General features: G+C 34.0%; 1 protein-coding gene across 2 annotated transcripts; it reads right to left on the bottom strand.

Moving 5' to 3' along the window:
* Window positions 1–559: 559 nt before the first annotated feature.
* On the bottom strand, window positions 560–6,298 carry LOC108842915 (transcriptional corepressor LEUNIG). 2 transcript variants are annotated; one of them, XM_018615968.2, is made up of 19 exons: window positions 6,046–6,298; window positions 5,909–5,952; window positions 5,111–5,208; window positions 4,894–5,003; window positions 4,273–4,734; window positions 4,087–4,172; window positions 3,874–3,952; window positions 3,709–3,784; window positions 3,525–3,571; window positions 3,123–3,437; window positions 2,736–2,915; window positions 2,379–2,624; window positions 2,184–2,301; window positions 1,991–2,100; window positions 1,752–1,901; window positions 1,491–1,646; window positions 1,299–1,415; window positions 994–1,200; window positions 560–906 (listed from the first exon to the last, which is right to left on the bottom strand). In XM_018615968.2, exons 2-19 carry the CDS (start codon window positions 5,938–5,940, stop codon window positions 763–765), a joined length of 2,733 nt encoding a protein of 910 aa, XP_018471470.1. In that variant the 5' UTR covers window positions 5,941–5,952; window positions 6,046–6,298; the 3' UTR covers window positions 560–762. The 2 variants fall into 2 exon arrangements, with proteins under 2 accessions (XP_018471470.1, XP_018471468.1); XM_018615966.2 differs by having other exon boundaries at window positions 2,736–2,939; window positions 6,046–6,292.
* Between the last annotated feature and the right edge of the window lie 8,281 nt (window positions 6,299–14,579).

Below are 14,579 nucleotides of genomic sequence, written 5' to 3'. Positions count from 1 at the left end.
AAATAAACAAAATTATTTTTATCCTTATTTTTATGTTTAATTAAATCAAATTTATACTAAAATATTGATAAGAAAAAGGAAAATTTACAATATTAATAAAAAAAAAAATAATAATTTAACTGCACATGGTGCCGGCAGACACCTAATAGTCATTATTAGAAAAGCTTCATTAAATTAAAATTTAAAATATTTCAAAATCTAATATTTATGTCTTCATTTGAACTGTTTCAGAGTAGTTAAATTTTCTAATCCAATACTAATTCATAAAGTATTATTATAAAAAGATTACACCAACAATTTCAACTATCATAGAAATCCTCTTTTTATTAGAAATTAGAAAAAGCTTACTTGTTGTCCAAAAAAAAAAGCTTACTTAAATAGAGGAGGAAGTAACTATCAAATTTCTTTCTCAGCAATCAGTTCCTGTTATATTTCTAAATTTCTAATGTCTTGGCATTATAGATCTCATTGGATTCTGGAGTGGATGCTTACGCTTCATCAGTGGCCTTCATAAGGTTGAATGAATACGACAGCCTCTGCCTTCATAAGGTTAAACAAATGGCATACAACTTTAACGTCATTATTAAAAAAACTAAGATTACAACAGTTTCCAATTAGGTCACAGATCATACAACAGCAACATTGTTTAAACATCTTGAGAAAGACTTATCTTGAGATGGAAGATGAAAACTGTCTACAAAGTTTATCCTTAAAAGAAGAATAACACCTAAGAAACATAAACGAACATGTCCTTTTCTTCCCTCACTTCCACAGCTTCACAAGCTTGTCGTGACTAGCCGATGCAACCAATCCCGTTGCAGTTGAAACCGCCAGTGACGCAATTATCCCATCGTGAGCAGTCAAAGTCATCGTCTTGTTCTGTGACATGTTCCACAGTTCTAAAGACTGCACCATACAACAAAGATTGTAAAGTTCAGATCTTTTTTGGATCAAATTGACACACACATTAAGTAATGACATCAAGTTTTTTACCTGGTAACAACCGACTACGAGTAGAGAAGGGTAAGTCGGATGGAAAACACAAGACTGGAACTTGCTGCCATTGCAGCTTAGCTCGTGAACACATTCTCCTTCATTACCTGACCCGAACGTCCAAACTTTCACCTTATCTTCACTAACCGTTGCCAAGAAGTCACCAGAAGAGTCCCAGCACACCGAGTTTATCGGATTAGTATGGCCCTGTACAGAGAGAGGTGCAAGTAAACATACATCCACATAAAACAAGCATCTATCACACAGTATTAAAAAAAAAAAAGAATAAGTCTGAAACACTAAACCTGCAGAGAGTGTCGACAAGCTTGTGTTTCAACATCTAGTACAGATGCAACATTAGCTGAAGAAGCAGCGAGATACTTTCCAACACGTGGTTGGAACCTCGTCTGAGTGCTACCACCCTGTTAAAAAAAGTGAAACTAAATGTATCGATTTGCTAATATAAAAGCAACACGATAATGTTTGAAGAGACAAACCTTGTACACTCTTGAGCAAGTTCCATTGTTGATGCTCCAGTACCTAATCTCGCCGTCATTGTCACAGGAACATATGAGATCATCCTTGTTGGGATGGAAATCAACTGACGTAACCATAGAAGAATGTCCGATGAAATTACGAAGGGAGTAACCTTTCTGCAAAAGTAGTAGATGGGCACAAAACACCCTTAAAGAGAGATGATGGCACAAAACATATTCAAGTATAAAGTGAAATCATGAATCAGGCCTTCTTCAACTTACATTATCAGCATCCCAAACCCTGACAGTTTTGTCAAATGAAGAAGTTGCAAGCCGAGGCAGGTTTGGACTAAAACGAACATCTGTTATCATAGCTGTGTGCTCCTCAAGTGTGGTCTTTGGCTTCAAAGTGTCAGTATGCCATAGTACAGCCTGCAAAAATGGACCCAAGCCAAGATGATACTAAGTTTCAGAAACGCCCACAAGACTTAATTGATGAAATGATTTCCTGGCTTTTTTACCTTTTTGTCATGTCCGGCACTAGCAAGCATTTTTCCATCCAAGGAAAAGTGGCAACAGGTAACTTTGCTTGTGCTCGCACGTACTGAATTCACTTCAGTAAACGTGAAACCTGGTGATGAAAGAGGGCATCATTGTCGTAAGTTGAGAAATATTGTTGTTATTGTGTTGAGTGGAGGCTAAAACACAACACACCTTTACTAACATCCATACACCGTCCAACAGTGTCTCGTTGATCACCATCCTCATGGGATAAAAAAGACTCAACGTTGTCGTCAAGTGACCCATCTTCCACAAATCGATCCATATCAGCCTGCAAAGATAGCCAATAATTAATGATACTAATTCATATTGATTGCGTAAAAAACACTGTGCCCTAAAGATACTCACCAACTGATTTGATGGAGATGTAAGAGTCCCAGTCCCCTCAGTGCCAAACATAATTACTGCTTTGGAGGAACCACCACCATGAGGCAGATTAGGCATGGAAACCGCATCTCCAGGAGTATGAGTTGAAGGTGTAGAAGGTGCTGAGCTCGGTGATGGTCCTGTAGTGTTGGCTGTTCCTGTACTATTAGCTGGCCCAGAAGACGAAACCGGTTGCTTTCTTTTCCTCCCAGTTTGATTCTTCAACACCTTCAATTAAATGACAAAAAAAATTTAAGAAAATCAACCTCATACTCACCAGAAACTAAAATTTTATGTAACAAAGATCACTGAAACATGAACTTGGAAATAAGAACAGACCTGTTCATTTCCTCTAAAAGAGTTTGACATGCTACCATCCATCGTCATACTACCACCCCCTCCTAGTTTATCTTGTTGTTGAATGTTGTGATTCGAACTCTGTGATTGCTGATTAGAAAGGGCGTGCTGGCTAAGTGCCTGTGGCTGTGCTAGATTTCCACCACCCTGCTGCTGATGCTGCTGCTGTAAAAGAGCCATCTTTAACTACAAAGCATACGCAGTTATTAACGCAATGGCCTTTGAAAAATGAGCAGAGATTACTTACTATATATATCTTGTTCCAGTTTGTCAAACAATACTCTACGAGAGCTAATTCAAAGTTCCAAAACTTCTGTACAATATTTAAGTCACCGTCTTAAGATTTGATAAAGATAAGACAAGGCATACCTTTAGTAGCATGTCGGTGTCTCCACGAGGCAAAAGAGAGCCACCAGGTTGCAAAGACGACCCAACATTAGGTAGCACATCCCCAACAGAACCCCCAAGGCCATCTTTTCCGAGGCTCATGCTCCGGTTGTTCAGTAGCATTTTCAGTCTTCTGTTCTCTTCATTGACGGATTGTGAATTTAGATTCTGTTGAGCCATCATGAGCTGTTGCTGATGTTGCGGACTCAACATGTTGAGTTGGTGAAAAGACTGCTGCGGAGACTGCATAAATGGTTTTTGCGGCTGAAGAAGACCAGAACGAAGCTGATCAAATCCCTAAACCAGGAAAGAAATCAACAGTCACAAAAACACAAAAGAGAGAACGAGTCAGTAAAATAAAACAAATGCATATATAAAACTTACTGTGAGTGGCCACCCTTTAAGAGTAAGGTTGTTGCCTTGATTTGAACCTAAAACAGGAAACAAATCATTAATCTCAGAATCAAGAACTCTTTGTGAACACAAGGCTTTTACTACATTTGTCATGCTTTGAACTACTGAAATGATATCTTCAGGATCGAAAAAAAAAAGAAATTAACAAACCTACCAGGAATTCCAATCAAGGACCCTTCTGGAACAGCAGTTCTAGGAGTGAGCACAGTGTTGATGTCACTTTTCATATCCTAAAACACAAATAAGCCCAGTAAGTAATTAGCTTAACATAAAAATTCTACAAGGGACTAGATTCAAATCATTCAATATTATTACATACCACGGCAGACCCAGGAAGTTGCTGATTTCGACCTTGAACCTGTGGAGACATACCACTACTTGCACCATGTAGCACTTGCCTGAGATTCACCAGCAAACATTAGCACAAGACAAAGATATTGAATGAATTTTTCATACCAATGTATATACTAGGCGAGGTAGCAGACAGACAATATAAGTGGAAATAATGAAGTGGGAAGGATGAGAACAGCACCCTGCAGGCTGTCCGGAAGCTCCAGCGGATTTCAGCATCGAAGCATGATTTGGATCCAACAGTTGCCCACTATTGTCCCCGAATCGCTGCAGCCAATGAAAATTGTGAATTGTAACATCTGATGAAACCAAGGTGTAGCAGAAAGATGAGATGGAAACTGAAACACATGCTTTTGCGTAAACTAACCTTCATAGAGGCCTCATCTAAGGACTCCCTCTGACTCTGAGTAGGCATTTTGATCCTCTCCTCGTATGCCTTATTATTTGCTAAGGCACTCCCAGACCCAGGATTTTGCCTCATAACTTGGTCGCCGTTATTACCAACAAGTCCATTTGCTGATCCATTTGCAAGGTGGGATCCATCTCTCCTCTGTTGCTGCTGCTGTGCTGTTGGCTGTTGTTGGTGTTGAGGCGCTGCCTGCTGCTGTTGAGAAGGTGGTTGGTTTTGATGCTGTTGTTGGTGTTGCTGCTGCTGTTGATGATGTTGCTGTTGTTGTTGCTGCTGTTGCTGCTGTTGCTGCTGTTGTTGTGCACGCTGTAACAAGAGTTGTTGCATTTGTATTTGCTGTTGTTGTTGTTGATGCTGCTGGGAGACCTGTGGGTGTTGAGATTGTTGCATTTGCTGGTCTCGCGCTTTCATCATCTGTGTCTGTAACAGAATAGCGATATATCAATGTACAACTTTTAAATCTTCTCTTCAAACACAAAGGAAAGGAGAGGACACAGTTAAACTGTAAACAATCAAGCTACTAGCTAACTCTATACGACTAAGTAGAATAAAACAAGCTGGAAGAATGGTAAAGGATACCTCAATGTAAGATGCAGCAACCTCGGAATGCTTCTCATTGGTCCTAGCAATGAATATATCCCAGAAGACCGACCACCACTCAAACAGAAATCCACCAGGTGCGTCAATAGCTATACAAAACAATCCAAGAAGAATGGGGAAGTTCATTAGGGAACAAAAAAGGACTTTCATCACAATCGTAGTCCAAAAAGGTTAAGAAGATTTCTGATTTTCTTACCGACTGGATCCGATGAAACTTTTCCTTCAGCTTGGAAGGCCTGAGCTGTAGCTTTCAAATCTCTTTTAACCAGATAGTCGTGGATGTAGACATCCAGCCTGTTATACAAACAACACCCACAATATAAATATAACACATCAAGATAGGTATAAGAAGTGTCTGGAGAATCTCAAGAAAGGCAACTCCACAAAAGAGGAGAATAGCATCAAGCTTATAATCATGGTGGAGAGCTTTTAAAAGTAACACTTTGCATACCAAAAAGAAGAGTAAATCTGGAACAGTAACAAATGAAAACCTGATGACACAAGAGTCAACCAGAATTGTATAAACCAAAAAAAATATACATCTAGAGATTCTCAAGGCCCTTTGAAAGTGACTGAAAGCACAAAGAACTAAACTTTGGCCAAAACATGGAAACCTAACCAAAAGAAAAGTCCCCACAACCACAAAATCTAGCAGGCTAGCCTTCTGAGAACCGAAACTAGTAACGGCAAAACAAGCAAAGAATTGTCAAAGGAGAAAGCTAAAACAAATGGCACAAGCTATGGTCTCCAGATCAAGTATAATACTGTAATACGCAATAAGGACTCTATAAAAGGTATGGAGGAGAACACACAAACCCTAGAATCTAAACTGTAGCTAGAATGCATTATATAGAATCCGAACCCTAGAAAACAAACAAGAAAAACAATACACGCAGAATCTAAAACCTAAACCCAAAATTAAAGACTCTCCAGTAAGCAATCAGCAGAAAGATCAAATCAAAAAGCCATCAAAATAAAATAGAAAAGGACTCACATTTTATCAGCTTCCCAGTTGGTCTGAGACATCTCTCTTTTGTTCTGAAAGAAAACAAAACCCCACAAAAGACAGTTGTTTCGAATGTCAGATGTAATAAAACCAATAAAAATCAATGCTTTTGGCCCCTTTTTCACCTGATTTTCTCCCGGGAGTGACGAGATTAGCACTTGAAACAAAGCCAAAGCAAAATCAAAACAGAGACTTAAAAAGAGAGAGAGAGAGAGAGAGAGAGAGATGATACGAGTTTTAAGAGAGAGAGAACTAGTCAGGTAAAGAAAAGGAAAGCCTTTGAAGAATATCTTAAGACTCTGACCATCGCAAATAAGAAGGGGAATATAATTTTATTTTTATTTTATTACTGTAATTAATGGATGTATATAAAGAAATTTATGTAAAAATCTTGATTATTTAGGGAGGAAAATATTTTTTTTAATTTAAATTATTTAAAATACCTAAACAAAATGTTGACTGAAAATAGATTTTTATTCGAATAAAAAGTTAGTTTCCATGTCAGTTGTTTTGGGTGGATGGAATTGCAGAAGAGATATATACAAGAAGGTGTAGCTTTGTTAAATTACTAAAAGGCCCTCGTGGTGTTGTGTATTTTACGTGTCGTATCACGCCTGTGTCAAAAGTACTTTTGGCTTGTAATGACAAATTAATCATTTATAATCAATAAATAACGCCAATGTCTTTTTCGCTTTTACGTTTTTCACTATTTTGTTATTTGTCTTATTCGGTGTAGATCTTGTAGAATCATAAACTTAGATTCATGCAATTTTAAGATTAACCTATATAATTTGTGATTTTCTAAAAATTTGTTAAAAACTGCTTGATAAAATTCTAAAAGTAAAATAAGTGCTTAGTAAAATTCTAAATTGTTTGACTGACGTGAAGAACGATTATTAGTCTACAACCAATAGTAAATCTTTCTTAATGTAAAAATCATATGTTTTTCAGTTGAATCGATTGTCCCCGCACTGTTCAATCTGCGGTCTATCATACGGAGCATTAGAATAACTTCGATTATTGTAAAAACAGATGAAGGTACAATTATCAATTCATCAATGAAACTCATACGGCGGACTATGACTAGTTGACTACGACGAGAATTCACTTATGATGCGGGTACGGGTATAGCAAGTCAATCTTAAAAATATTTAAATAATTAAAGAGTATATAATCTTATTTTGAGATGTTTAGTCTTGAAGAGTGGATAAACTCGAATTTGTTGACAAAAAAAACGATAGACTCGAATATACAATGTTTTGTTACCTTAGTCAATATTGACTAAGTTCAAATAATCTTCGTCGAGTAGTTTGATTGTAGGCCCAACATATTAGCTCTCAAGTCCACGAGACCAAGGCCTTCTTTTTTCTTGTGATTTTGTTAGTTATAAGTCTGAGGCCTTACAGAAAACAAGGCAACTACAAGCAGGGGCATAGTCTTCTGAGGCTGCATTTAAAAGCAATTTCAAATTTTACACCTAGTAGAACCAAGAGTTCAATAAGTCAGTTATATATGCACGAGATGTTGTGAAATAATTGTGAAAGAATACTCACTGGAAGAAGATTCTGAGCAAATAGAAAATGAATAATCAGCAAGGACTCGTGAAGCAGAAGGAAAGAAACTGAGACGAGGACGAAGAAGTTAGAATCAAAGGGTCACAGATAAGAAAAGCAAATGAGCCACGAACAAAAACCAGGCACAATATATTGAGTTCCATGGATGTTTAAGGTGACGAGATTGTAGAATAATCCTGGTCTATTAACCCAAGCAATGAGAAAAATATATATACGTTGAGCTATACTTCTTTTCCATACATACAAGTGTGCAGGGACGGACTCACTCGAGGACAAGTGAGGTCAGTTGACACCACAAAAATGATATAAGTTACATTTGTAAGCTATGGTTGTTAGTTGTTTCTAGCCCAGTTGGTCTAAGTGTGTGTGCATTGACCCCTCAAATATGGTTATGAACCTTAGTGATGACCCGTTATTTCACTTTTTACATTTAAACAATATTCTATGATTTCGATAAAAAAAATTGTTGGGTCCGCTGCTGCTTCAAGTGTGGGGGATTGTCGCTTCAATCCCTGTCCTAAAACAACTCAATGATTCACATATATTCACGATACAAGAATTATTTACCCAGTTCACGGACATATCGTTATATTTAAGTGAATTCGGAATCCACAATATTCACTATGAAGTATCAGTGGTTTACAAGATCATTTGATCTCTTTGTTCAGGTTAAACAAACGAAAAAGTACAAATAAAATACAAGAGAAGAACATGGCTATGGCTAAAATCTAAGTGTAGAATAATATATTTATCTCTAACTTGCTCTATCTTTCTAATAGGATTAACATATTAGAGAGATAGTTTATCTCTAGAACAACATATTTATTTTTAGAATAACATGGCTAAGTTCTAACAATTCATCTAGAAGTCCAAAGAGGATTATTATAGTCTTTTACCTAATGAATTTCATTGATTACACTCATCTATGACAATGTGCAAGTCGAAACAACCATTAAAAAAGTATGATCGATTTGTTCAAACCTCACAATTGTAGTTCAATCAGCTATTTGGGGATGCATATCATCAACACAAATCTGAGTTTGAGTTTAAGTACTTATCCATTTTAACTAGACTTGTGCATCTTAAATCCTACAGAAATTAATAAGGTAAAAGAAGTGAAACGTCGTATATAATTACTTCTTATTAACATCGTTTGCAACTATAGAAATATATTTATATCCCCTTATTGTTCTTTAGTATTTGATCTTAAAATTGTATGTTACAATTAATTTTTTGTGGCTAGGAATTACCATTTGTTATTTTCGCCTAACACTAGCAAATTTACGGTCAAAACACACTTTCACATTTTTGGAAAACATGTGTAATAAAATGCTATATGTTTTCTAGTAATTAATAACTATAATATACCTAAAATCTAATAGTTCAAACTTAGCAGTTGCGACAAAAATGCATAGGTTGATAAGAATATTGATAATTTGAAAATGCAACTCTTCAAAAACGAATTGGAGTATTACTTGTCATTGGAATGGGCATGGTTGAAGGTACTAAGAAATAAAAATGGGCGTAGCAATCTAAGAGTCAAGTTGGATGGAGTACGCAGATTAAGCAGAGGACACGACATGTCTATTCTCATGAAAGCTTTGCTTTTGTCATCATATGTACATATAAATACAAACTTCGATTTTTGACTCGCACGGTTTCTCAAGTTTCACATATATGGCTACATATAAGACGTGAGTAAGAGAAATGCATTTGTTGCTTTGCATGGCAAATCCCCATGCACCTTGTTTCCTTTTGTTTTATTTGGTTTCGATTTGTTTTGAGTTGATCTTTTGGGAACTTATACCAGCTGCATCTTATGTGTGCAGCCGGTTGATTAGTACAAGTGCATGCCAACTTAAGAGTGCAATATGGAAGGTACGGTTTCTCGGATCATGAGTATTTATCTCGATTCTAATTCCCCCTCGTGGTCCATACCTTATTCTTACATCACTATTACATATATTTACATCCTTATAAAATATAATATAGTATAAGACAATTGTACAAGTATATGCATTTTGATAATGCTAAAACATAGTTGGAAATTTTACTATTCCCCTCTCTTGTTTATTTGTCAATATCCCCTACTTGTTACCAATAGAGATTCAGTCATAAATCGATGTAGATGTATGAGCGTTTCGATATAAGCGAAACGAGAAGAACATAGGTTGTAGTGTCGATATATATGTGTGACAATACATACATCAATAAACTTATGACATACACACGAATTTGAAATGGATAGAAGTTATTAATTAATGTCACAAAATCAGCTACAGTATGAATGATCTAAAGAAATAATGTAACAAAAAGAAACAGAGAATACATGTTTAGGTCACTAACCAATACTAATTAGTGTAACCTTACAAGTTGTATATATAGAAAATCAAAGATATATGTGTATATAATATATAAATACCCCATACTAGTTATCCTTTTCAATAAATAACTATCTGTATTTTATTTATTGATATGCAAAAAATGATTAATTGTTCCCTGAATCTCTTATATTTTTTTAACTTAAATTTATCAATGTTTTTTGCATGTGTAAGTGAATATGATTTGAGTTTTGTTACTAATAAGTTAAGTTTTTTCTTAAATTTTTTTTTTTATAAATTAAACTTGTTATTGACAAAATTCTTAGAAAAAAATACTCTCTTACACGTGCAAAAAGACAAACTTGATATTTTCCCATTATGTTACAAAAAGAAGAAGAAAATAGTTTCCCATTAAGAATATAAAATATAAAAAGACAAACTTGATATAACCTCCACCCGGGGGTTAGACTTGTATCATCATTGACCTGGGTTTAACTCTTTAAAAAAAAAAAAAAGAAAAAAAGAAAAGAAAAGAATATAAAATATGACGATCAGGTAAATAAAGTATTTAGTAGCACTAAATACTGAGATCAATAAAATAAGTGGTTAGTAATCTATTTTATTAAAAGAGGAGGAGTTTAAATAAATCTACCTATGAAAGTTGTTTTGGACTCCTTCCTTTTTTTGGTCTTGCAATGCATGTTTCATATTGACTAATAATATTTTAGTGTTACATTAAATTCAACTAACAATTAGTTACCTTATATTTCTCAAACAATCATTTAATTAGTCAATATTTTTATTTATTAATTATGCCCATATCTTTTTGTACACGATTTGATTATAGCACATACATATTTTATTTATTAGATCACAGAATTTGGTACACGAAAATAATATTGTACCACATGATACACTTCATTTTATTAAAACGTTTTTTATCAACACATCACTTATTAATCCCAACTATGAGTTTTTTTGGGTCTAAATGTTAAGAAACTCAACCCAACCACGAGTGGTAGAATTATTAAAGGTTTAACGTTCAAACATGGGTAAATCATCATAACAATATGAAACATGCATTGTAAGTCTATTTCAATAATTATACAAAAACAAAACTAAATCATCATACCCGCCGCTGATTCTGAAAGTATATTATAAAACTACATAAATTAAATTTCGAATATTAACTTTAAAAAATTAATTCTTCAAATATCTACACAAACAATCTAACAAAATTTTGAAAATTGATTCATTTTCTTTCAAATTTGTATCTAAACAAACTATATCTATTTAAAAAAGTTGTTAGACCTTTTCACTAACTAATTATTTTTGGTCCAACTATTTGAAAAAGTTGTTGGACCGATATTGGTTATTAGTTTTTATATGGGATGAGTATGGATTGGTGGATTTTGGATCGTGGTAACCCGTCGACCCGTAAAATATTAGAAAAAAAAAATATTTTTTTTTTAAATACAAGAATTTGAAAATAATAATTTAAAATTTAAATCATGTATAAAATTTGTATTGTAAATATACTTTTATAGTAATTAAATTAAATAGTGATTTTTTAAAATATGTATATAACCCGCGGATAACTACAAAATTAAGCGGAACGGATGCGGGTACAAAGTTATTTGTTTGCGGGTTGTGCGGGTCATATTTTTTAGCCAAAACAAAATTATTTGTTTGCGGTTGGCGGGTCAGCGGGACGAGTTTGACCCGCAACCCATCTTTAACTTTGTGTATACCAGATCAATTTTTAAATTAATATTATTAAATATAATATATTTTGATTAAAAATTATATATATATATGATTATAGAAAAATAAAAATATAATCAGAAAGAAAAAAAATATCAAAAATTATATTTAAAACAAAAAATATACCCGCCCTTTTAAGGGCGGGTCAAAATCTAGTAGTAGTTAAAACTGTGTAACTCAAATATGAGATCAGAGAATAATCGGTTGGAGTATTAACCGGAGGAAGGAATCAGCGAAGGGGTTAAAAGAACGATGACACACTTAACATGAAAAGATTAATGTCAAATTCATTATGAAAATTGACAGTGCCTGCAAAATGGTCAGTAACCCCTAACCATATAATAATAAAAATACAAGTGACGTAAGTGTCTGAGCATAGTTAACGTAAGGTGTCCATGGATGCGTGTCATAACGTTTCTCGACTTCAATGCCCTTAAATAGCGTTGAATGTTTACAATTAATTTCTTATTTGGCTTATTTACTCATAATTCTTTTGTAAAGGATTTGACTCGTATTCGCTTCTTATGTTTTCACTGTTAAATGGTAGTTAACAGTTGACAAAAAAAAAGAAGGGTAGTTAGATATAAACGAAAATTCTGAATACGAAAAATTAGTTTGAAAGTCAACCAAATTTAGAGATATCAATGTCGTTTTTTCTGGTTAAATGATCAATGTCGTATTTACAAAAGGGTTATAAAATCTGTAAAAATAATTTGCAAGTATTTAGATATAATTCTACATAATTAAGGAGATGTATTCAATTTAACATTTGATATATTTTATTTTTAATGGAGTTTTAGATGATTTTAATAAGTTGCAGAGATTTATGTGATTTTTGTTAAACTACTTTAGAATATAACCTAAAACAATGAGATTTGAGTTTTATTATTTTTAACTAAAAAATTCTACCCAAACACCCTAAAATCACCTCAAAACTTAAAAATTTCACAACTTAATATTTCTGAAGTATGAGAGAACAAAATTTGTTATGACTTTTCCTCTGGAAACTAACTAAACGTGTATTTCTTTTCTTTGATAATAGGTCTTCTAAAATCAAATTAATGTGGTTGAGTTGTTTGTAGCCAAATGGCAACTGAGCTCTGCTTTCGGACTCTGACGTTAGGGGTTCGACCCCTCCTTACCTCAGTTTGAGGATTTTGGTCCGAAAATGACCAAAGGTAACAGAAAAAAAAACAAATTAATGTGTTTGTTTGTTTATTGAAACGGACAAACTGGTTGGGGGTATATTATGTTTATTAGTAAATTACAACTAGATAGTTAATTTCTGTATTTTTGCTCCCCCTGCTTAATTTCACTATAGTTTATAAAAATGATAAGTTCTTTTTTTTTTTTGCTAAAATGTAAATATCATATAATGAAGAAAGATTTTACAAGAAAGATCTAGAGTTTAAACCAACTTGGCAAAAAAAGAAGGTAAAAAACAAGGTGGATTATAGAGGTTACTTCCCAACAAGGGACCTTATGACAGCCATATCAACATAAGAGAATGAAAATTCTTTCTTGATCTTCTAACTGAAATAATGTTCCTTATCTCCTTATCAATGGCATAAAAGAGAGATCCTGGTGAGATAGAAATCTGATTATGCATTAGGTTGTTTCTCTGCTTCCAAAGATGGTAGATAGTAGCTTGAGAGGCCAGCTTCCTGAGTAGAGTCAAACATGATAGGTTCAATCAAACATTGTTTCGTATCAGATAAATGTTTTCTTTTTTAATCTTCCCCATTCGTGGTTGTACGCTGATGCTTCTAGCAAATAGTTTGCGCACGGCACAGCCATTAACTCCAATTAGTTAAACAAACAAAAATATATTCCTTGAATAGAAAGATATATCAAAGATCCTAGTCTCTGACTATATAAAACTTATACACGTAAACAAAACAAAAGTCATTACTCCAATGATCCATCCAGATGTGAACGCGGTGACGATTTGCTTAAGTCATGTGAGTGAATGAAGTTGTATTTTGGGTAAAAATGCTTAAAATGAAACCCTAAAAAGATATCACTTTATAAGAAAAACGTGTATGCATGTGTGTGTGAGTTCTCTCTCGTGACGGCAAAAATTTAAGAGAGAGAGATGGATCAGTTTCATTGAAAGAGATCGTCCATGCGGTGGTCGCAGAAGAGTGTCAGCTCTCTATCTCGATTATCATTTCAGTGACAAATCAGTGCCCACCAATTCTTCCATCTTCCTTACGTCTGCATCGCTCTTTATATACACACCCTGGTTTCATATCTATTTGTCTCTCTTACGTAAATGTGACACACTTCGATATACACGAAAACACGAGTTTTAATTCCCATTTTATATATCGACTTTAACCGGTTTTCAGTTTTCACATTCGATGCCACCTCAATTAGATTTAGATATATATGATGTATTGGTGTAGCTTATATGTAATATATAGGGTGTGACCATAAGAATCGATTTTCATTATTCAGTTACTAACAAGTACCGATTATATTTAGATCTGCTGGTAACAACTTTTTTTTTAATTCATGCCACTCATGTCCAAATGGCTGATGTAATGATTCTCTTGTAAGAACTACTAGATTTTGACCCGCGCTTCGAAAGCGCGGATATTATTTTTCACTTTTATGAAATATATTCTTTTTGTTTGTAATTATTGAATATATTTATCTTAGTAAAACATTTTTAATAATAAATTCGACACATAGAATGTCTCTCGTAAACTATGTATTTCTCTAGCTTTGTTTTATTCTCTTTCCAATCAACATATTTATTTAGCTTGTTGTTAAAATAAATGATTATAGACTTTGATCTAGGTGCGCGGATGCATATTTTGAAAAATATGATGATATTTGTTTTTTATGTAATTATTAGGATTTGGCAAGGAACATAACCGATACCGACCGAAAATATAGTACTAAACCCGAACATAAATTGATTAAATATTCAAATTATTCAAAATTTTATTATCTAAAGAACCGAATCTAATCCAAACCGAAGGATTCGGATAC

This window comes from Raphanus sativus, chromosome 2 (assembly GCF_000801105.2).
Source record: "Raphanus sativus cultivar WK10039 chromosome 2, ASM80110v3, whole genome shotgun sequence".
Lineage (NCBI taxonomy): Eukaryota > Viridiplantae > Streptophyta > Magnoliopsida > Brassicales > Brassicaceae > Raphanus > Raphanus sativus.
Note: the sequence above shows the minus strand (reverse complement) of the source record. Positions and strands in the feature narration are given on the sequence as shown.